This window comes from Salmo salar, chromosome 06, assembly GCF_965601325.2.
Source record: "Salmo salar chromosome 06, fSalSal1, whole genome shotgun sequence".
NCBI lineage: Eukaryota > Metazoa > Chordata > Actinopteri > Salmoniformes > Salmonidae > Salmo > Salmo salar.
In genome coordinates, this window is record NC_138296.1 from 23,998,592 (window position 1) to 24,013,852 (window position 15,261).

The 15,261-nt window shown below is 44.7% G+C and overlaps 1 protein-coding gene across 1 annotated transcript in view; it reads left to right on the plus strand.

The window, feature by feature from the left end:
- Positions 1-15,147, plus strand: part of LOC106606641 (testis-expressed protein 2) — a 40,259-nt gene extending 25,112 nt beyond the window's left edge. The window contains exons 3-12 of the mRNA XM_045721281.2: positions 8,219-8,423; positions 8,500-8,832; positions 9,132-9,310; positions 9,939-10,100; positions 11,231-11,330; positions 12,031-12,172; positions 12,417-12,566; positions 12,838-13,047; positions 13,262-13,382; positions 13,779-15,147. Coding sequence (XP_045577237.2) covers positions 8,219-8,423; positions 8,500-8,832; positions 9,132-9,310; positions 9,939-10,100; positions 11,231-11,330; positions 12,031-12,172; positions 12,417-12,566; positions 12,838-13,047; positions 13,262-13,382; positions 13,779-13,922 — 1,746 coding nt within the window. The 3' untranslated portion in view covers positions 13,923-15,147. The remainder of the gene's footprint in view (positions 1-8,218; positions 8,424-8,499; positions 8,833-9,131; positions 9,311-9,938; positions 10,101-11,230; positions 11,331-12,030; positions 12,173-12,416; positions 12,567-12,837; positions 13,048-13,261; positions 13,383-13,778) is intronic.
- Positions 15,148-15,261: the final 114 nt, after the last annotated feature.

The window sequence follows — 15,261 nt, forward strand, 5'->3', positions numbered from 1 at the left end:
AGCTAGCAGAATTTTTCCCTTGTCTGCATTGGTCATTGGTTTCCCGGTACTCTCCACCTGTCCCTTTATGTCTACCGTTACCTGCTCGTGCTTCAGCTGTGCACTGCGGTATTGGACAGATGGCAATCTCGGATGGCAAGACATCAGAGCTAGACTGGAGAGAACCTTTACGAGGCCTGCGCCCGATGGTTGGTTTTGGAAAGCATTGTTGTCTGCTTTTCCACTAATGGCATAATTAGGGTTGTTATCGCTGCTGAGGTCAGAGATCAATCCATTTACGGGTGGAGGTTCACTAATTAGCGGGCGAGTGGGGACCACCCCCTCTGATAGCTTGCACATTATTAGAACATTTGAAAGGAAAAAATGTTTTTCCTAATTTTCCAAAATTTGGTTTTGGAATGTGGGGAGCTGCAAAGACGATTTTAATCTATTTATAGACGTTAATGAACCATCAGTACTGTACAGTACTGTGGAAGTTGGACGTGAATGAATTTGCAAAAGCAAATTGAATTAATCAATGCCAATGATTAGTCCTACCTGGGTAGGCTATCTGGGTATTAAACTTGAAATTACCTGAGAGGTTGCTTCATCCAGGTTAATATGCAAAGTTTAAGTTGCCTCATTTAATTGGAAGAACCTAGAAAGGTATGTTCGACAATTTAACTTATTAAATTGAATGAGACGATAATCCATACAATCTCCATTGATTGGATATCATAAGTGTAAACCGTAGGTCAAATGTTGGGACCCTTCACCACTAGGGTACGCTCCTCCCTGGGGCTGAAGCCACATGGGATTCACTCCCGTGAGTAATGGGTTTTACTGAATGTGCTTTGCTAAAGCAGATTTAACTGATTAATCTATTTATGATAAATCAAACCCGTATAGGCTATCTGGGAATTAACTTTCAATTAACCTGAGAGCATTGCTTCATCTAAGTTAAGTTTGGAAAAAGTTAATCATGTCTCATTATAGACGCCCAATCAATTTTGGATATTATTTAAAAGATCCACTTGAAAAGGTAAATCTGGCAATTTCACTTGTTAGTTAAATTGAATGAGACGTCATATCCAGTCAATTGCAATTGTCTGGATATTTTACCGTGATCCACGTTTGGATTTCCCCTAGAGATGTACTGGCAATTCTTCACCACCAGGGTATAGAATGCTGGAATTAAACGTAAGTACAAAGGTCGGGACTTCCGTCGCGCTAGCGGAGGAATTTTAAACGTGGAACGGAGAGGGTAAAATGTTCCCTCTGTTAGCTTGCAGTAATGCTAAGCTCTTCCTAACTTTGTTCAGGAGTATCACTTCCAAGCACCAAAATAGGGTCCTTTCACTATGGAAAGGGTGGGTTTTCTAATGACGTCTCACCTTAACCCCATTCAGCATATTCTGCTAGCGTTTATGCTGACCGGAGCGACAAGGTACTTAAATACAGATACGCATACGGTCTGCCCACACTGTCTTAGTGCGGTAGGCAAATTATTCGGCTCGGTTACCGGACAGTTAACTTCTAACCTTACTCTAGAAGTTAATATTGACCGACAGAAATAGTACCGTTTGGCCTAACGGACTAAATCTGGAATTTATCCCTCACTGCTATCGACATAAGACCGGAGCCACTCTAAATAGCTTCTCCCAATGGAAAATACACAATCACTTTGTTTAGATAGCAGGCTGTTTGTACAATTCTGTTTGCACAATTGATATATAGAATTTCACAGCAAAGTCCAATTCTATCTTAGATTCCTCGCACGGGGGCTCCATAAATGTCGTGTCTTTGGGGTACCATTAAACTGAAGACATGTTTTATCAATTAACTCCCTGTAATTATTATCACGCGATCAAACTGATTAATCGTTTAATTGTAATTAACTAGGAGATCGGGGCACCAAGGAAAATATTCAGATTACAAAGTTATAATTTTCCTAATATAACATTCCTATATTATAACATTATATATTATATTCTATTATAGTATAGGCCGATTATCTTCTGGTTTAAATGGTGTATTTTACCTCGCGTCCAGTCTCATTCCAAACGTCGTAAATTGTTGTATCTGCACGAACCCAGTCTTTACTAAGAGTCATCCATACATCAATTGTCTTAAAATCATTTATTTACTAAACTAAGTAATTCACAGAAAGTATGCAAACAGTAATTATCGTCACAAAGAATTGGTAGAGTAATGTGCCCTAGTGGGCTAACAGGCCTGGCGGCCTGTTGAACAATGGGTCATAAACGGTCAGCTGAGGAGACACACAGAGTTCATTAATATTAACAATTGACATGCTAATCAATTGCACATGAACGCTCACTCATTTGAGAACAATTGCAATCAATATATATTTACGCTCAGTGTGTCGTCGGGATCCTTGTTGGAGCGTCGTTCTGTTGGAGAGTTTTCTCTCTCTCTCTCTCTCGGTTAGAATGGATCTTTCAAAGCGACATTCATTAATGTCGTTATAGAATGGATGTTTCATTGGTCTTCGCGTTCAATGATATCATTTACTTAGCTGCAGACTAATAATTAATATCAAAGACTTGTTCTTATTCTGTCGGTATCGATAGTCTAAAAGTTAACCACGTGGTATAGTTCACTTTCAGTAGAGTACTTGGATGGTCAAACCTATTGGCCAACTCGCAATGGAGTGGAGGCCGGGTCTGAAGAAAGTAGATCAGGGTATAGTTTTATAGTGAACATGTCACATGACGCCTGGTCCTGTCTGTGTCCCTGGGGGCGTGCCGATGACTGAGTTAAGCTTGGTACAGAAATACAATTCTATCACATTAACATCAGTACATAGCATCTCAATGTATTACAAATAGCTTTATCCTTATTAATACATTCTATACAACCATGTGGATGCAAGTCTCATCGCTGAGGCTATTATATAAACAGTTTTATGGTAATATGGCTATATTGTCTCTTCTGAGTATCACAAAATTGTACCAAGCGGACCAGTTCGTAGCTGGATTCTTCACCAATCTTTCATACCTTCTCCAGAACCTAAATGTCATTCGGTTCCCCAATTCTGTCAGTTGGAAGAATTTCCTGTGTCTCTCTATGGGACATGTGGCAAGAGATTCTCCTCCTAGAGTTTTACAACCCTTTCACACAGGGCCTGGGTGGGGGGAGGTAGGTTGGGGGATGGTGCAAGGGGGGAGGGGGTCAACTGTCCTCCCTGTACTCAAAGAGGCCAACGTCATGACAGATGCAACTATCTATATTTGTATTTGTACGTATTATTTATTATTAATGCAGTTTTTACAATTTTAAAAACTTTACAATACATTCACAGACCATGTGCCCTCAGGCCCCTACTCCACCACTACCACATATATACAGTACAAAATCCATGTATACGTGTGTGTGTATAGTGCGTATGCTATCGTGTGTGTGTGTGTGTGTGTGTGTGTGTGTGTGTGTGTGTGTGTGTGTGTGTGTGTGTGTGTGTGTGTGTGTGTGTGTGTGTGTGTGTGTGTGTGTGTGTGTGTGTGTGTGTGTGTGTGTGTGTGTGTGTGTATGCATGTGTCTGTGCCTATGTTTGTGTTGCTTCACAGTCCCCGCTGTTCCATAAGGTGTATTTTAATCTGTTTTTTTAAATCAAATTTTACTGCTTGCATGAGTTACTTGATGTGGAATAGAGTTCCATGTAGTCATGGCTCTATGTAGTCTGTTCTGGACTTGGGGACTGTGAAGAGACCTCTGGTGGCATGTCTTGTGGGGTATGAATGGGTGTCCGAGCTGTGCGCCAGTAGTTCAAACAGACAGCTTGGTGCATTCAACATGTCAATACCTCTCATAAATACAAGCAGTGATGAAGGCAATGTCTATTCCACTTTGAGACAGGAGAGATTGACATGCATATTATTAATATTAGCTCTCCAGCCGTGCTGCCCTGTTCTGAACTAATTGCAATTTTCCTAAATCCTTTTTTGTGGCACCTGACCACACGACTGAACAGGTGCGACAATACTAGCCCAGTAGGACCTGCCTTGTTGACAGTGCTGTCAAGAAGGTAGAGCAGCGCCTTATCAGGGACATACTTCTCCCCATCTTAGCTACTGTTTTATCAATATGTTTTGACCATGACAGTTTACAATCCAGGGTAACTAACTCCAAGCAGTTTAGTCACCTCAACTTGCTAAATTTTCACATTATTTATTACAAGATTTAGTTGAGGTTTAGGGTTTAGTGAATGATTTGTCCCAAATACAATGCTTTTAGTTTTAGAAATATTTAGGACTAACTTATTCCTACCACACACTCTGAAACGAACTGCAACTCTTTGTTAAGTGTTGCAGTCATTTCAGTCGCTGTAGTAGCTGACATGTATAGTGTTGAGTCATTCGCATACATAGACACTCTGGCTTTCCTCAAAGCCAGTGGCAATTCATTAGTAAAGATTGAAACAAGTAAAGGGCCTTGGCAGCTGCCTTGGGGAATTCCTGATTCTACCTGGATTATGTTGGAGAGGCTTCCATTAAAGAACACCCTCTGTGTTCTGTTAGACAGGTAACTCTTTATCCACAATATAGCAGGGGGTGTAAAGCCATATCACATACGTTTTTCCAGCAGCAGACTATGATAGATAATGTCAAAGGCCGCACTGAAGTCTAACAAAACAGCCCCCACAATCTTTTTATTATCAATTTCTGTGTGTCTTCCAAGTCCAGTAGGTGACCAATCAGACATGCCAGACAAGCAGATTAATGTCACAGCGTGACTACATTACCTAAGCCCTAAGCCTGAGTTCTGCCTCAGAGGAACAGAAACATACCTGATTCACACTGTAGGGCCGACCCAACTTGTACTGGTCTGGCTTGAATATTTTATTTCATATTGTTCTTTCCAGCGTGGTTGCAGCAACTTTGATGGAGGTGTAACCATGCCAGTCCAGTACAGCTCCACTTGGCTCAGTAGTGTAAAGGGGTAATAGAGAGCTGCCCCTAGCTCTGGTTTCACTGCCACAGATTTGACTACAGGTAAATCACGGCGCTCAATAACCAATGAGTATTCAGGTAATACTAGGAAGGGTTATACTAGAACAATTACAGCAGGGAAGGAAGACAGATTTGCTGGCTGTGAAATTTAACTGCCACAATAACTGACAACAACAAAAATGTCAATGTACATATCACCTTTACGAGATAATTCATGGTAAGCAACTGTAAACAACAATAGCAAAAGTAAACATCAATGAACAGCTGTGACTGCCCAAGTGAACACAATGTAAGCAAGTGAGGTGAGTTTATTAGAGTGAGAGAAAAACACTAACAAACAAAAAAAGCTCACCAGGCAATAGCCCAGAGCGCTAGAGCCAGTCTCCTGTGATAGATGAGACATGTATAGAGCCAGTCTCCTGTGATAGATGAGACATGTATAGAGCCAGTCTCCTGTGATAGATGAGACATGTATAGAGCCAGTCTCCTGTGATAGATGAGACATGTATAGAGCCAGTCTCCTGTGATAGATGAGACATGTATAGAGCCAGTCTCCTGTGATAGATGAGACATGTATAGAGCCAGTCTCCTGTGATAGATGAGACATGTATAGAGCCAGTCTCCTGTGATAGATGAGACATGTATAGAGCCAGTCTCCTGTGATAGATGAGACATGTATAGAGCCAGTCTCCTGTGATAGATGAGACATGTATAGAGCCAGTCTCCTGTGATAGATGAGACATGTATAGAGCCAGTCTCCTGTGATAGGTGAGACATGTATAGAGCCAGTCTCCTGTGATAGGTGAGACATGTATAGAGCCAGTCTCCTGTGATAGATGAGACATGTATAGAGCCAGTCTCCTGTGACCAGTCTCCTGTGATAGATGAGACATGTATAGAGCCAGTCTCCTGTGATAGATGAGACATGTATAGAGCCAGTCTCCTGTGATAGATGAGACATGTATAGAGCCAGTCTCCTGTGATAGATGAGACATGTATAGAGCCAGTCTCTGTGATAGATGAGACATGTATAGAGCCAGTCTCCTGTGTAGATGAGACATGTATAGAGCCAGTCTCCTGTGATAGATGAGACATGTATAGAGCCAGTCTCCTGTGATAGATGAGACATGTATAGAGCCAGTCTCCTGTGATAGATGAGACATGTATAGAGCCAGTCTCCTGTGATAGATGAGACATGTATAGAGCCAGTCTCCTGTGATAGATGAGACATGTATAGAGCCAGTCTCCTGTGATAGATGAGACATGTATAGAGCCAGTCTCCTGTGATAGATGAGACATGTATAGAGCCAGTCTCTAAAGCCAGTCTCTTGTGATAGATGAGACATGTATAGAGCCAGTCTCCTGTGATAGATGAGACATGTATAGAGCCAGTCTCCTGTGATAGATGAGACATGTATAGAGCCAGTCTCCTGTGATAGATGAGACATGTATAAAGCCAGTCTCTTGTGATAGATGAGACATGTATAGAGCCAGTCTCCTGTGATAGATGAGACATGTATAGAGCCAGTCTCCTGTGATAGATGAGACATGTATAGAGCCAGTCTCTTGTGATAGATGAGACATGTATAGAGCCAGTCTCCTGTGATAGATGAGACATGTATAGAGCCAGTCTCCTGTGATAGATGAGACATGTATAAAGCCAGTCTCTTGTGATAGATGAGACATGTATAGAGCCAGTCTCCTGTGATAGATGAGACATGTATAGAGCCAGTCTCCTGTGATAGATGAGACATGTATAGAGCCAGTCTCCTGTGATAGATGAGACATGTATAGAGCCAGTCTCCTGTGATAGATGAGACATGTATAAAGCCAGTCTCTTGTGATAGATGAGACATGTATAGAGCCAGTCTCCTGTGATAGATGAGACATGTATAGAGCCAGTCTCCTGTGATAGATGAGACATGTATAGTGCCAGTCTCCTGTGATAGATGAGACATGTATAGAGCCAGTCTCCTGTGATAGATGCGACATGTATAGAGCCAGTCTCCTGTGGTAGATGAGACATGTATAGAGCCAGTCTCCTGTGATAGATGAGACATGTATAGAGCCAGTCTCCTGTGATAGATGAGACATGTATAAAGCCAGTCTCTTGTGATAGATGAGACATGTATAGAGCCAGTCTCCTGTGATAGATGAGACATGTATAGAGCCAGTCTCCTGTGATAGATGAGACATGTATAGAGCCAGTCTCCTGTGATAGATGAGACATGTATAAAGCCAGTCTCTTGTGATAGATGAGACATGTATAGAGCCAGTCTCCTGTGATAGATGAGACATGTATAGAGCCAGTCTCCTGTGATAGATGAGACATGTATAGAGCCAGTCTCCTGTGGTAGATGAGACATGTATAGAGCCAGTCTCCTGTGATAGATGAGACATGTATAGAGCCAGTCTCCTGTGATAGATGAGACATGTATAGAGCCAGTCTCCTGTGATAGATGAGACATGTATAGAGCCAGTCTCCTGTGATAGATGAGACATGTATAGAGCCAGTCTCCTGTGGTAGATGAGACATGTATAGAGCCAGTCTCCTGTGGTAGATGAGACATGTATAGAGCCAGTCTCCTGTGATAGATGAGACATGTATAGAGCCAGTCTCCTGTGATAGATGAGACATGTATAGAGCCAGTCTCCTGTGATAGATGAGACATGTATAGAGCCAGTCTCCTATGATAGATGAGACATGTATAGAGCCAGTCTCCTGTGGTAGATGAGACATGTATAGAGCCAGTCTCCTGTGGTAGATGAGACATGTATAAAGCCAGTCTCTTGTGATAGATGAGACATGTATAGAGCCAGTCTCCTGTGATAGATACAGTGCATTCGGAAAAGTATTCAGACCCCTTGACTTTTTACAATTTTTGTTAAGTTACCGCCTTATTCTAAAATGGATTAAATAAAACAATGTCCTCATCAATCTACACACAATACTCCATAATGACAAAGAGAAAACATTTTTTTTATAAATGTTTACAAATGTATTAAATCGAAAAAACAGAAATACCTTATTTACAAGTATTTGATAAAATAAAGAGTGTCGCGCCTCTACCTCTTATGGTGTCCACCTCTTCTCCTGCTGTTGGAGCACGGAAACCCCATTTTTCCTCTTAGGGAAAGTGTTGGGTGAAATGCTGTTGTTCACGGTAAGCCCCTATGGGCCCTGGTCAAAAGGAGTGCACTATATAGGGAATAGTGTGCCATTCCAGACACAACCCAAACCTGTACTATACATCCTCCATGCATTCTAGGGCTGGATGAACGAGATGCCCGTGTACGACCCGGAGACATACCACCCGTCGCTCACCCACTCTGTGTATGCCACCCTGGAGGGCAGCCGCCTACGCCTGGCCTACCCCCGCACCAACATCCCCCGACGGGCAGCCTTCGACGAACTGCCCCATGAAGCCGTGTTCCTGCGCTCGCGCTGCTACCAGCTGGCCAACTGCAAGGCCAGTGTGTCCATATAGCATGACATTTGCTTAAGGATTTCTGAAGCATCTAGGCTTTATAAAGGCTTTGTTACGGTAAGTTGTTCATTATTTCTTGTTTATTTCAAACCAGGTCTCCCTGTTGCCTGCTGCCTTGGCACGGAAGAGAGTTTGGAATAAGAAGTACCCTATCTGTATCATACTAGCCGAGGGAGAGGTGGGGAGAGAGGAGGAGGAGAGAGTGGAAGAGGGGCAAGAGGAGGAGGAGAGGACAGACAAGCCGACACTCCCAGACACACAGACACAGGGCCTCCCCGACACTCTCTACCTCTTTGGTCGTACAGGAAGAGAGAAGGAGGATTGGTTCCAGCACTTCCTGTTAGCCTCGAGGTCAGAGTTCAAGAGCAGCCCAATCAGAGACGTGCCCAAGTCTGGTAAGAAACCGTACTGCCCCCTACTGACATGGTAGGTTACATCCAAATGGCACCCTGTTCCCTGTGGGCCCTGGTCAAAAGTAGTGCACTACATAGGGAATATATAATTAGTATTGAATTGAGTGTAATGCTATTTTAACCACCTTCCTCCCCTGTTCCTTACCCCCTCTGCCACTTGACCTGTCCGCCTGTTTTCTTTACTTTCTCCCTCACTCTATCCTCCTCCATCTCTCCCCACTTCCTTCCTTTTCTCTGTCTTTCTTTCTCTCTCTCCAACTCTCCATCTCTCTCTTCCCCAGAGGTGTTATGCAGTGGGAGCTCCAGTATGGACAGTACGGAGAATCTTCCCTCTCTGATTGGCCTGCGTGACCTGGTGGACTACGGCTCCTACATGAGCCGCCTCATTGGCTTAGAGGGTAGCAGTCCCAGCCCCAGCCCCTGCCACAGCGACCAGGGAAGCCCCACAGCCAGGAAGAAGGTACGCTACAAGACTGGACTATTAACCTGGTGGTTCAATGGTGTTTCAATACGAAGACGTTTATTCTTCCCCATACAGCTCTGGTCAGAAGTACTACACTACATACAGTATCTGCGCATCAGATCACCATTTTGGGTTCTTAACCTCTGAACCCTTAACCATCGTTCGAATCCTTAACATAACTCACACTGATTAGAGTACATCAATACAGCCACAGTTACAGTCCAGTCAGTCTTTGGCCTTGGAGAGAGGAGGATAGATACTGACTGACTCAGCTAGATGCTGTATACATGCTGAGTGGACCAAATGGATCAGATATCACCTGGCTGGGATATTAATAGGAGCAGTGTACCTGGCTGTGTCGTATTCATTGGGCACCCAGCGGAAGCAAACAACCAAAACAGGGGAGGGACCTACCTGAATTTGACCGATTTGTTGTGGCTTGTTTGCTACGGTCTGCGCTAAGGAATATGACCCTGGCTTGGCTGTGTGTTCTGTTCTGATGTCCTGTGTGGTGAGCATCTGTTGTAGAGTAGGTAGTAGTGAGATGGGGCCTGATCCTAGATCAACACTCCTACTGCAAGAAAAAATTGTAATCCGGCTCTGTTCTGTTCTCTCCTCTATCCAGTTCCCCAGTGAGGAGGCATCAGCAGAGGGGGGCTGCCCAGCAGAGGGCCAACCGGCCTGGGTCAATGCCCTGGTGGGGAGGATCTTCTGGGACTTCCTCCGGGAGAAGTACTGGGTGGACCTGGTGGCCCACAAGATCCAGAAGAAGCTGAGTAAGATCAGGGTGAGTCTGGGAGTTGGGGAAGGGGATGGGGCTTGGTGGGTGTATGAATTGATGAGTAGGTGGGTGGGTGGGGGTGTTGGTGGATGGATGGGTTCGTGGGTCAGTGGGTAGGTGGGTGGGTGGATGGATGAATGGACAGATGGAGGAAATGTCTGTATGTAAAGAAAATAATATCAATAATCCTCCATATCTCTGCACTACATGGTAAGTCCTATAGAATCCAACTTCAGTGCATGATCCTCTCACTCTCACTGGGGTACTGGGGCACTGGGGCACTGGGGTACTGGGGCATTGGGGCACTGGGGTACTGTGGTACTGGGGCCGGGACTGGGGCACTGGGTACTGGGGCACTAGGGTTCTAAGGTACTAGGGCACTAGGGTACTAAGGTACTGGGGCACTAGGGTTCTAAGGTACCGGGTCACTAGGGTTCTAAGGTACCGGGTCACTAGGGTTCAAAGGTACTGGGGCACTGGGGTTCTAAGGTACTAGGGCACTAGGGTACTAAGGTACTGGGGCACTAGGGTTCTAAGGTACTGGGGCACTAGGGTTCTAAGGTACTAGGGCACTAGGGTACTAAGGTACTGGGGCACTGGGGTTCTAAGGTACTGGGGCACTAGGGTTCTAAGGTACTGGGGCACTAGGGTTCTAAGGTACTAGGGCACTAGGGTACTAAGGTACTGGGGCACTGGGGTTCTAAGGTACTAGGGCACTGGGGTACTGCTCTGTGCTTGTTACTTATACATCAGTCATACTGTTGAGCACGAGGTCAGATGCGGGCAGCAGGCCATCAACATTGGACAGTGGAAAGGGGGAGGAGAGGAGAGGAGGAGAGGAGGGTTAATGCCTTGTCTTCTCCCTCTATCATGGGCTGTCGTGCTGCAGCTCCCCATCACTCACTTTTCTCCCGATCACACACACTCACACATGCATATACACTTGCACGCTCACACATGCATGCATGCACGCACACACACACACACACACACACACACACACACACACACACACACACACACACACACACACACACACACACACACACACACACACACACACACACACACACACACACACACACACACACACGTCATCCATTTTCTGAACACCATTATTGTATGTTCTCCTACAGTTGCCGTACTTTGTGAATGAACTGAAGTTGGCTGATCTGGACATGGGTACCTGCATACCTCAGGCGCTCAGCATCTCCAAACCCTCACTGGACCACAGAGGTGTGTGTGCATCTGTATCTTTCCCCTGCTCAGATTGACATCCAGCGCACACACACACATTACTTTCTCAGACCAGACCCAGTGCTGACTTGATCCCATTTGTGTCCTACTCTAAAACCGAGTACCAAATCACACCCTATTCCCTTTAGAGTTCACTACTTTTGACCAGGTCTGTCACTATAAAGGGAATAGGGTGCCACTTATCCTAAAGCTCCTTCCTATTGTCTTCCTCCGCAGGATTAGCAATCCACTTAACATTGATCTACCTACACACACAATAACAAGCTAATGCTACTTCCCATCAGGCTACTATTGTCATTAGTCTCAATTTGCCATATGACACAGAATGACAATACTACATCTGCCCCCTCCCTTTCCCTTTATGATAACATGACAACAATAATGGTTGTTTCGAATAGGAAATGCTGATTCGATCAAAATGTATGTGTGTGTGTGTGTGTGTGTGTGTGTGTGTGTGTGTGTGTGTGTGTGTGTGTGTGTGTGTGTGTGTGTGTGTGTGTGTGTGTGTGTTGTGTGTGTGTGTGTGTGTGTGTGTGTGTGTGTGTGTGTGTGTGTGTGTGTGTGTGTGTGTGTGTGTGTGTGTGTGTGTGTGTGTGTGTGCCTGACTGCATGCGCAAATCTCTCGCTGGCTTCTGTATCACCTACATAAAGACTTCTCTCTCTCTACCCCTCCCCCCAGGCCTGTGGTTGGAGATGGAGGTGGTATATACAGGCTGCCTACAGATGACCCTGGAGACGAAGTTGAACCTGTGTAAACTGGGCAAGGAGAAGTCCATTGGGGTGGAGGCTGACAGAGACATCTCAGAGACCAGCCAAGTAGGGTAAGACCTGATCCCCATGTCCTCGTACACCACAGATCAGCCTGCATCTCAGATACACTGTTTTGGCTCATGCTGTGTGTGTGTGTACTGTGTACTGTGTGTGTGTATGTGTTTGTTGTCTGTATAAAGAAGACAGTTTTGTAACCCTGATTATAACGAAGATAGAAGTTGTACCATGACTCATGATGACTCACAATCATTTGGATCCAAATGCAGTATTTAAAGTATTTTGTATGTGTCTCAGCTCCAAGCCCAGGCTGTGTGTATTAGCTGACAGTGATGAGGAGTCCTCCAGTGCCGGCTCGTCTGATGAGGAGGAGGTGCCGCCCACTGAACCCCAGGGAACTCTGGGAGATAAAAGCACAGGCACGCCACCACCACCAGCGACTGATGGGTAAATTGATAGTGTCCCAAACGGCACCCTATTCCCTATGGGCCTGGTCAGAAGTAGTGCACTATAGAAGGAATAACGCGCCATTTGGGACACACATCATAACTTTTATTTTTAACATTCTTTAATGACAAGTTGTGAACCCTTGTACTGTTTTGTTCACTGATGAGACTGTTGGTCTCACTTTAAAGTGAGTTCCACGGTTGAGTGTTTTTTTAAGTTTGTGTTTTTGAAAGAGTGTTTTTATTGAGCTGCATTTCATGACTCCTCTCAGTGGGAGTGGTGGGAGCACCGGCAGACGGTTCCTGAGGTTCGTGGACAAGATCGCCTCGTCCAAGTACTTCCAGAAGGCCACGGAGAACGAGTACATCAAGAAGAAGATCGCTGAGGTCTCCAACATGCCACTGATGCTCACTGTGGAAGTTCTAGAACTCTCAGGGACTCTGGCTGTCAACATTCCACCTCCCCCTACTGACAGGATATGGTACTGCAAACCTGCTAGCTTTAACCATATGAATAGAATCATTCTAGTTCTGTGGTTTTATATTCTTCTATAGATATACTGAACTGAAAGGTACATTGGCTCTTGTTTTTGTTTAAGTCTCAAACAGGTCTTTCTTTCTGTCTTTATTTTTGTCTCCCCAACTTCCTTTTCTCTCTCCCTGACTCTCCCTCTCTCTTTCTGTCTCCCCCCACAGGTACAGTTTCCGCGTGCCTCCCAGGCTGGACCTGCGTGTGCGTCCCATGCTAGGGGAGAGGGAGGTCACCTTCACACACGTCACAGAGTGGATCGAGAAGAAGCTGAGTCGAGAGTTTCAGGTCAGTCTGTCCTCCACCTGTGAGGTGGTGCCTCAACATGACATCATGCACGAGACTGACGTCATGATACAGTGCTGTGATCAAGGTTAGCGTAGGTCCAAGCATGATGATACTGTAGCAACAGAATGGTTGTTTGATTCCTGTCTGGACTTATTGTACTCCTAGGTAAGGGGCAGAAGTGTTTGCATCAGCTATTTTCATATCTATACATATCTTGACTAATACAGTAGTCACAAATGATGTATAATACTATAAATCCAATCCCAGCCATCTGGTACCATACCAGTGTTAAGGTGCACCATATGTTGATCCTGCAAATTGCTAGGACTTCATCTCCTGTATTGTCATCTATGTATATTTGTTTAGCATTGCTTGTTGTTCTTGCGTCCACTGCAGAAGGAGTTTGTGATGCCCAACATGGACGACCTCTATCTTCCTCTCATGTCCTCCGTGCTGGACAACCCTCCAGCAGCCCAGCATTCCCCAGCCCACTCCTCACGCCGCTCTTCCAACGACTCCCAGTACTATGTGTCTGAATAGCGCCTCACTGTGGCAGTGGATGGAGAAGAAAAATGGAAAACCAGTGGGCATGGATCCACAGTGGATTCTGAGCAGATAGAGCTTGGTTCAGTCCTAGCTTGTGAGGGATGGTCATAGCGAAGCCTGTGGCGGGCACGTACAACGTGGCATAACGACTGGAGAGTGGCATGCAGGAGATAGTGGCATGCAGGAGATAGTGGCATGGCTATGCTCTGAGCAGCAAGAGGGACTGGTATAACCGTATAGAACCCGCTATAGCGCCCGGCCCTACTGATCTAGAAGACTGAACTTAGACAGCACTCTGCAATAGGGAAATGACCTGCGATAGTCCTGTAATCAACCAGGCTGACGTTTATTGGGATAAGTCTTGTCCGTGAGGCAGAACTGAACAATTGACACTAGATGGAACAGCAAAAATTCAAAATTGACTATATTGTAAAAATTCATACACAAAAATGTGCTTTTTGGTCTTAATTTAAAAGTTTATGGTTAAGGATAGGTTTTCAAATCAGATTTTATGACTTTGTGGCAGTGCCAGCAAGTGACCACTCTGCATAGCTGCCTCCAGAACAAAATACGCTAACCTGCGTAATGAAGAGTGAGTCCCAGTTGGCACCATATATCACAGGAGGTTGCAACCATGTTTGATACCATTCCACCTATTCCGCTCCAGTCGTTAACACGAGCCCATTCTCCGCAATTAAGGTGCCACCAACCTCCTGTGCTATATAGTGCACTGCTTTTGACCAGGGCCCTGCTATGGTAATGCACTACATAAGGAATAGGGTGCCATTTTGAATAAAACAGCAATAGGTAGATATGTTCAGTTGAAGGAAAGTGAATATGGGCATTACTGGTAGGAACTGTCACTGTACGATGACTATGCTGTGATATACTGAATCAGATTGTCCTCAACTCTTGAAGGTGAGCGTTGTACTCATGTTGTCTAGTGGGCAGGCCAGAACATTGGTGTATTATTGGCCTGACAAAATGGACTCCTTGAACAATTCCTATTTTAAAAGTGATTGTAGCCCAGAGAAGATTCCTAGGAGATTATTGGTTCTCTAAAACGTTTGTCATCAAATGGCTTTCTGAGTGGATTTTTGGACAGCGTACCCCCTCTTCATTGATCAACTAACCGATACTAAAGCATGTATAAATGGACAGGCTATCAAGATATTGTGATGGACTAGTGGGAAAAATAAAACTTTATAAAAATACAATACATGATTAAGATATCTAGTGCATCTTTATTGGTCAGTTGCACACAAGGTCCAACCGAAATTTGACTTCCGCTTTTAACCGTGTGCCACCAGCGGTATTGTGGAGGGAAGCCACA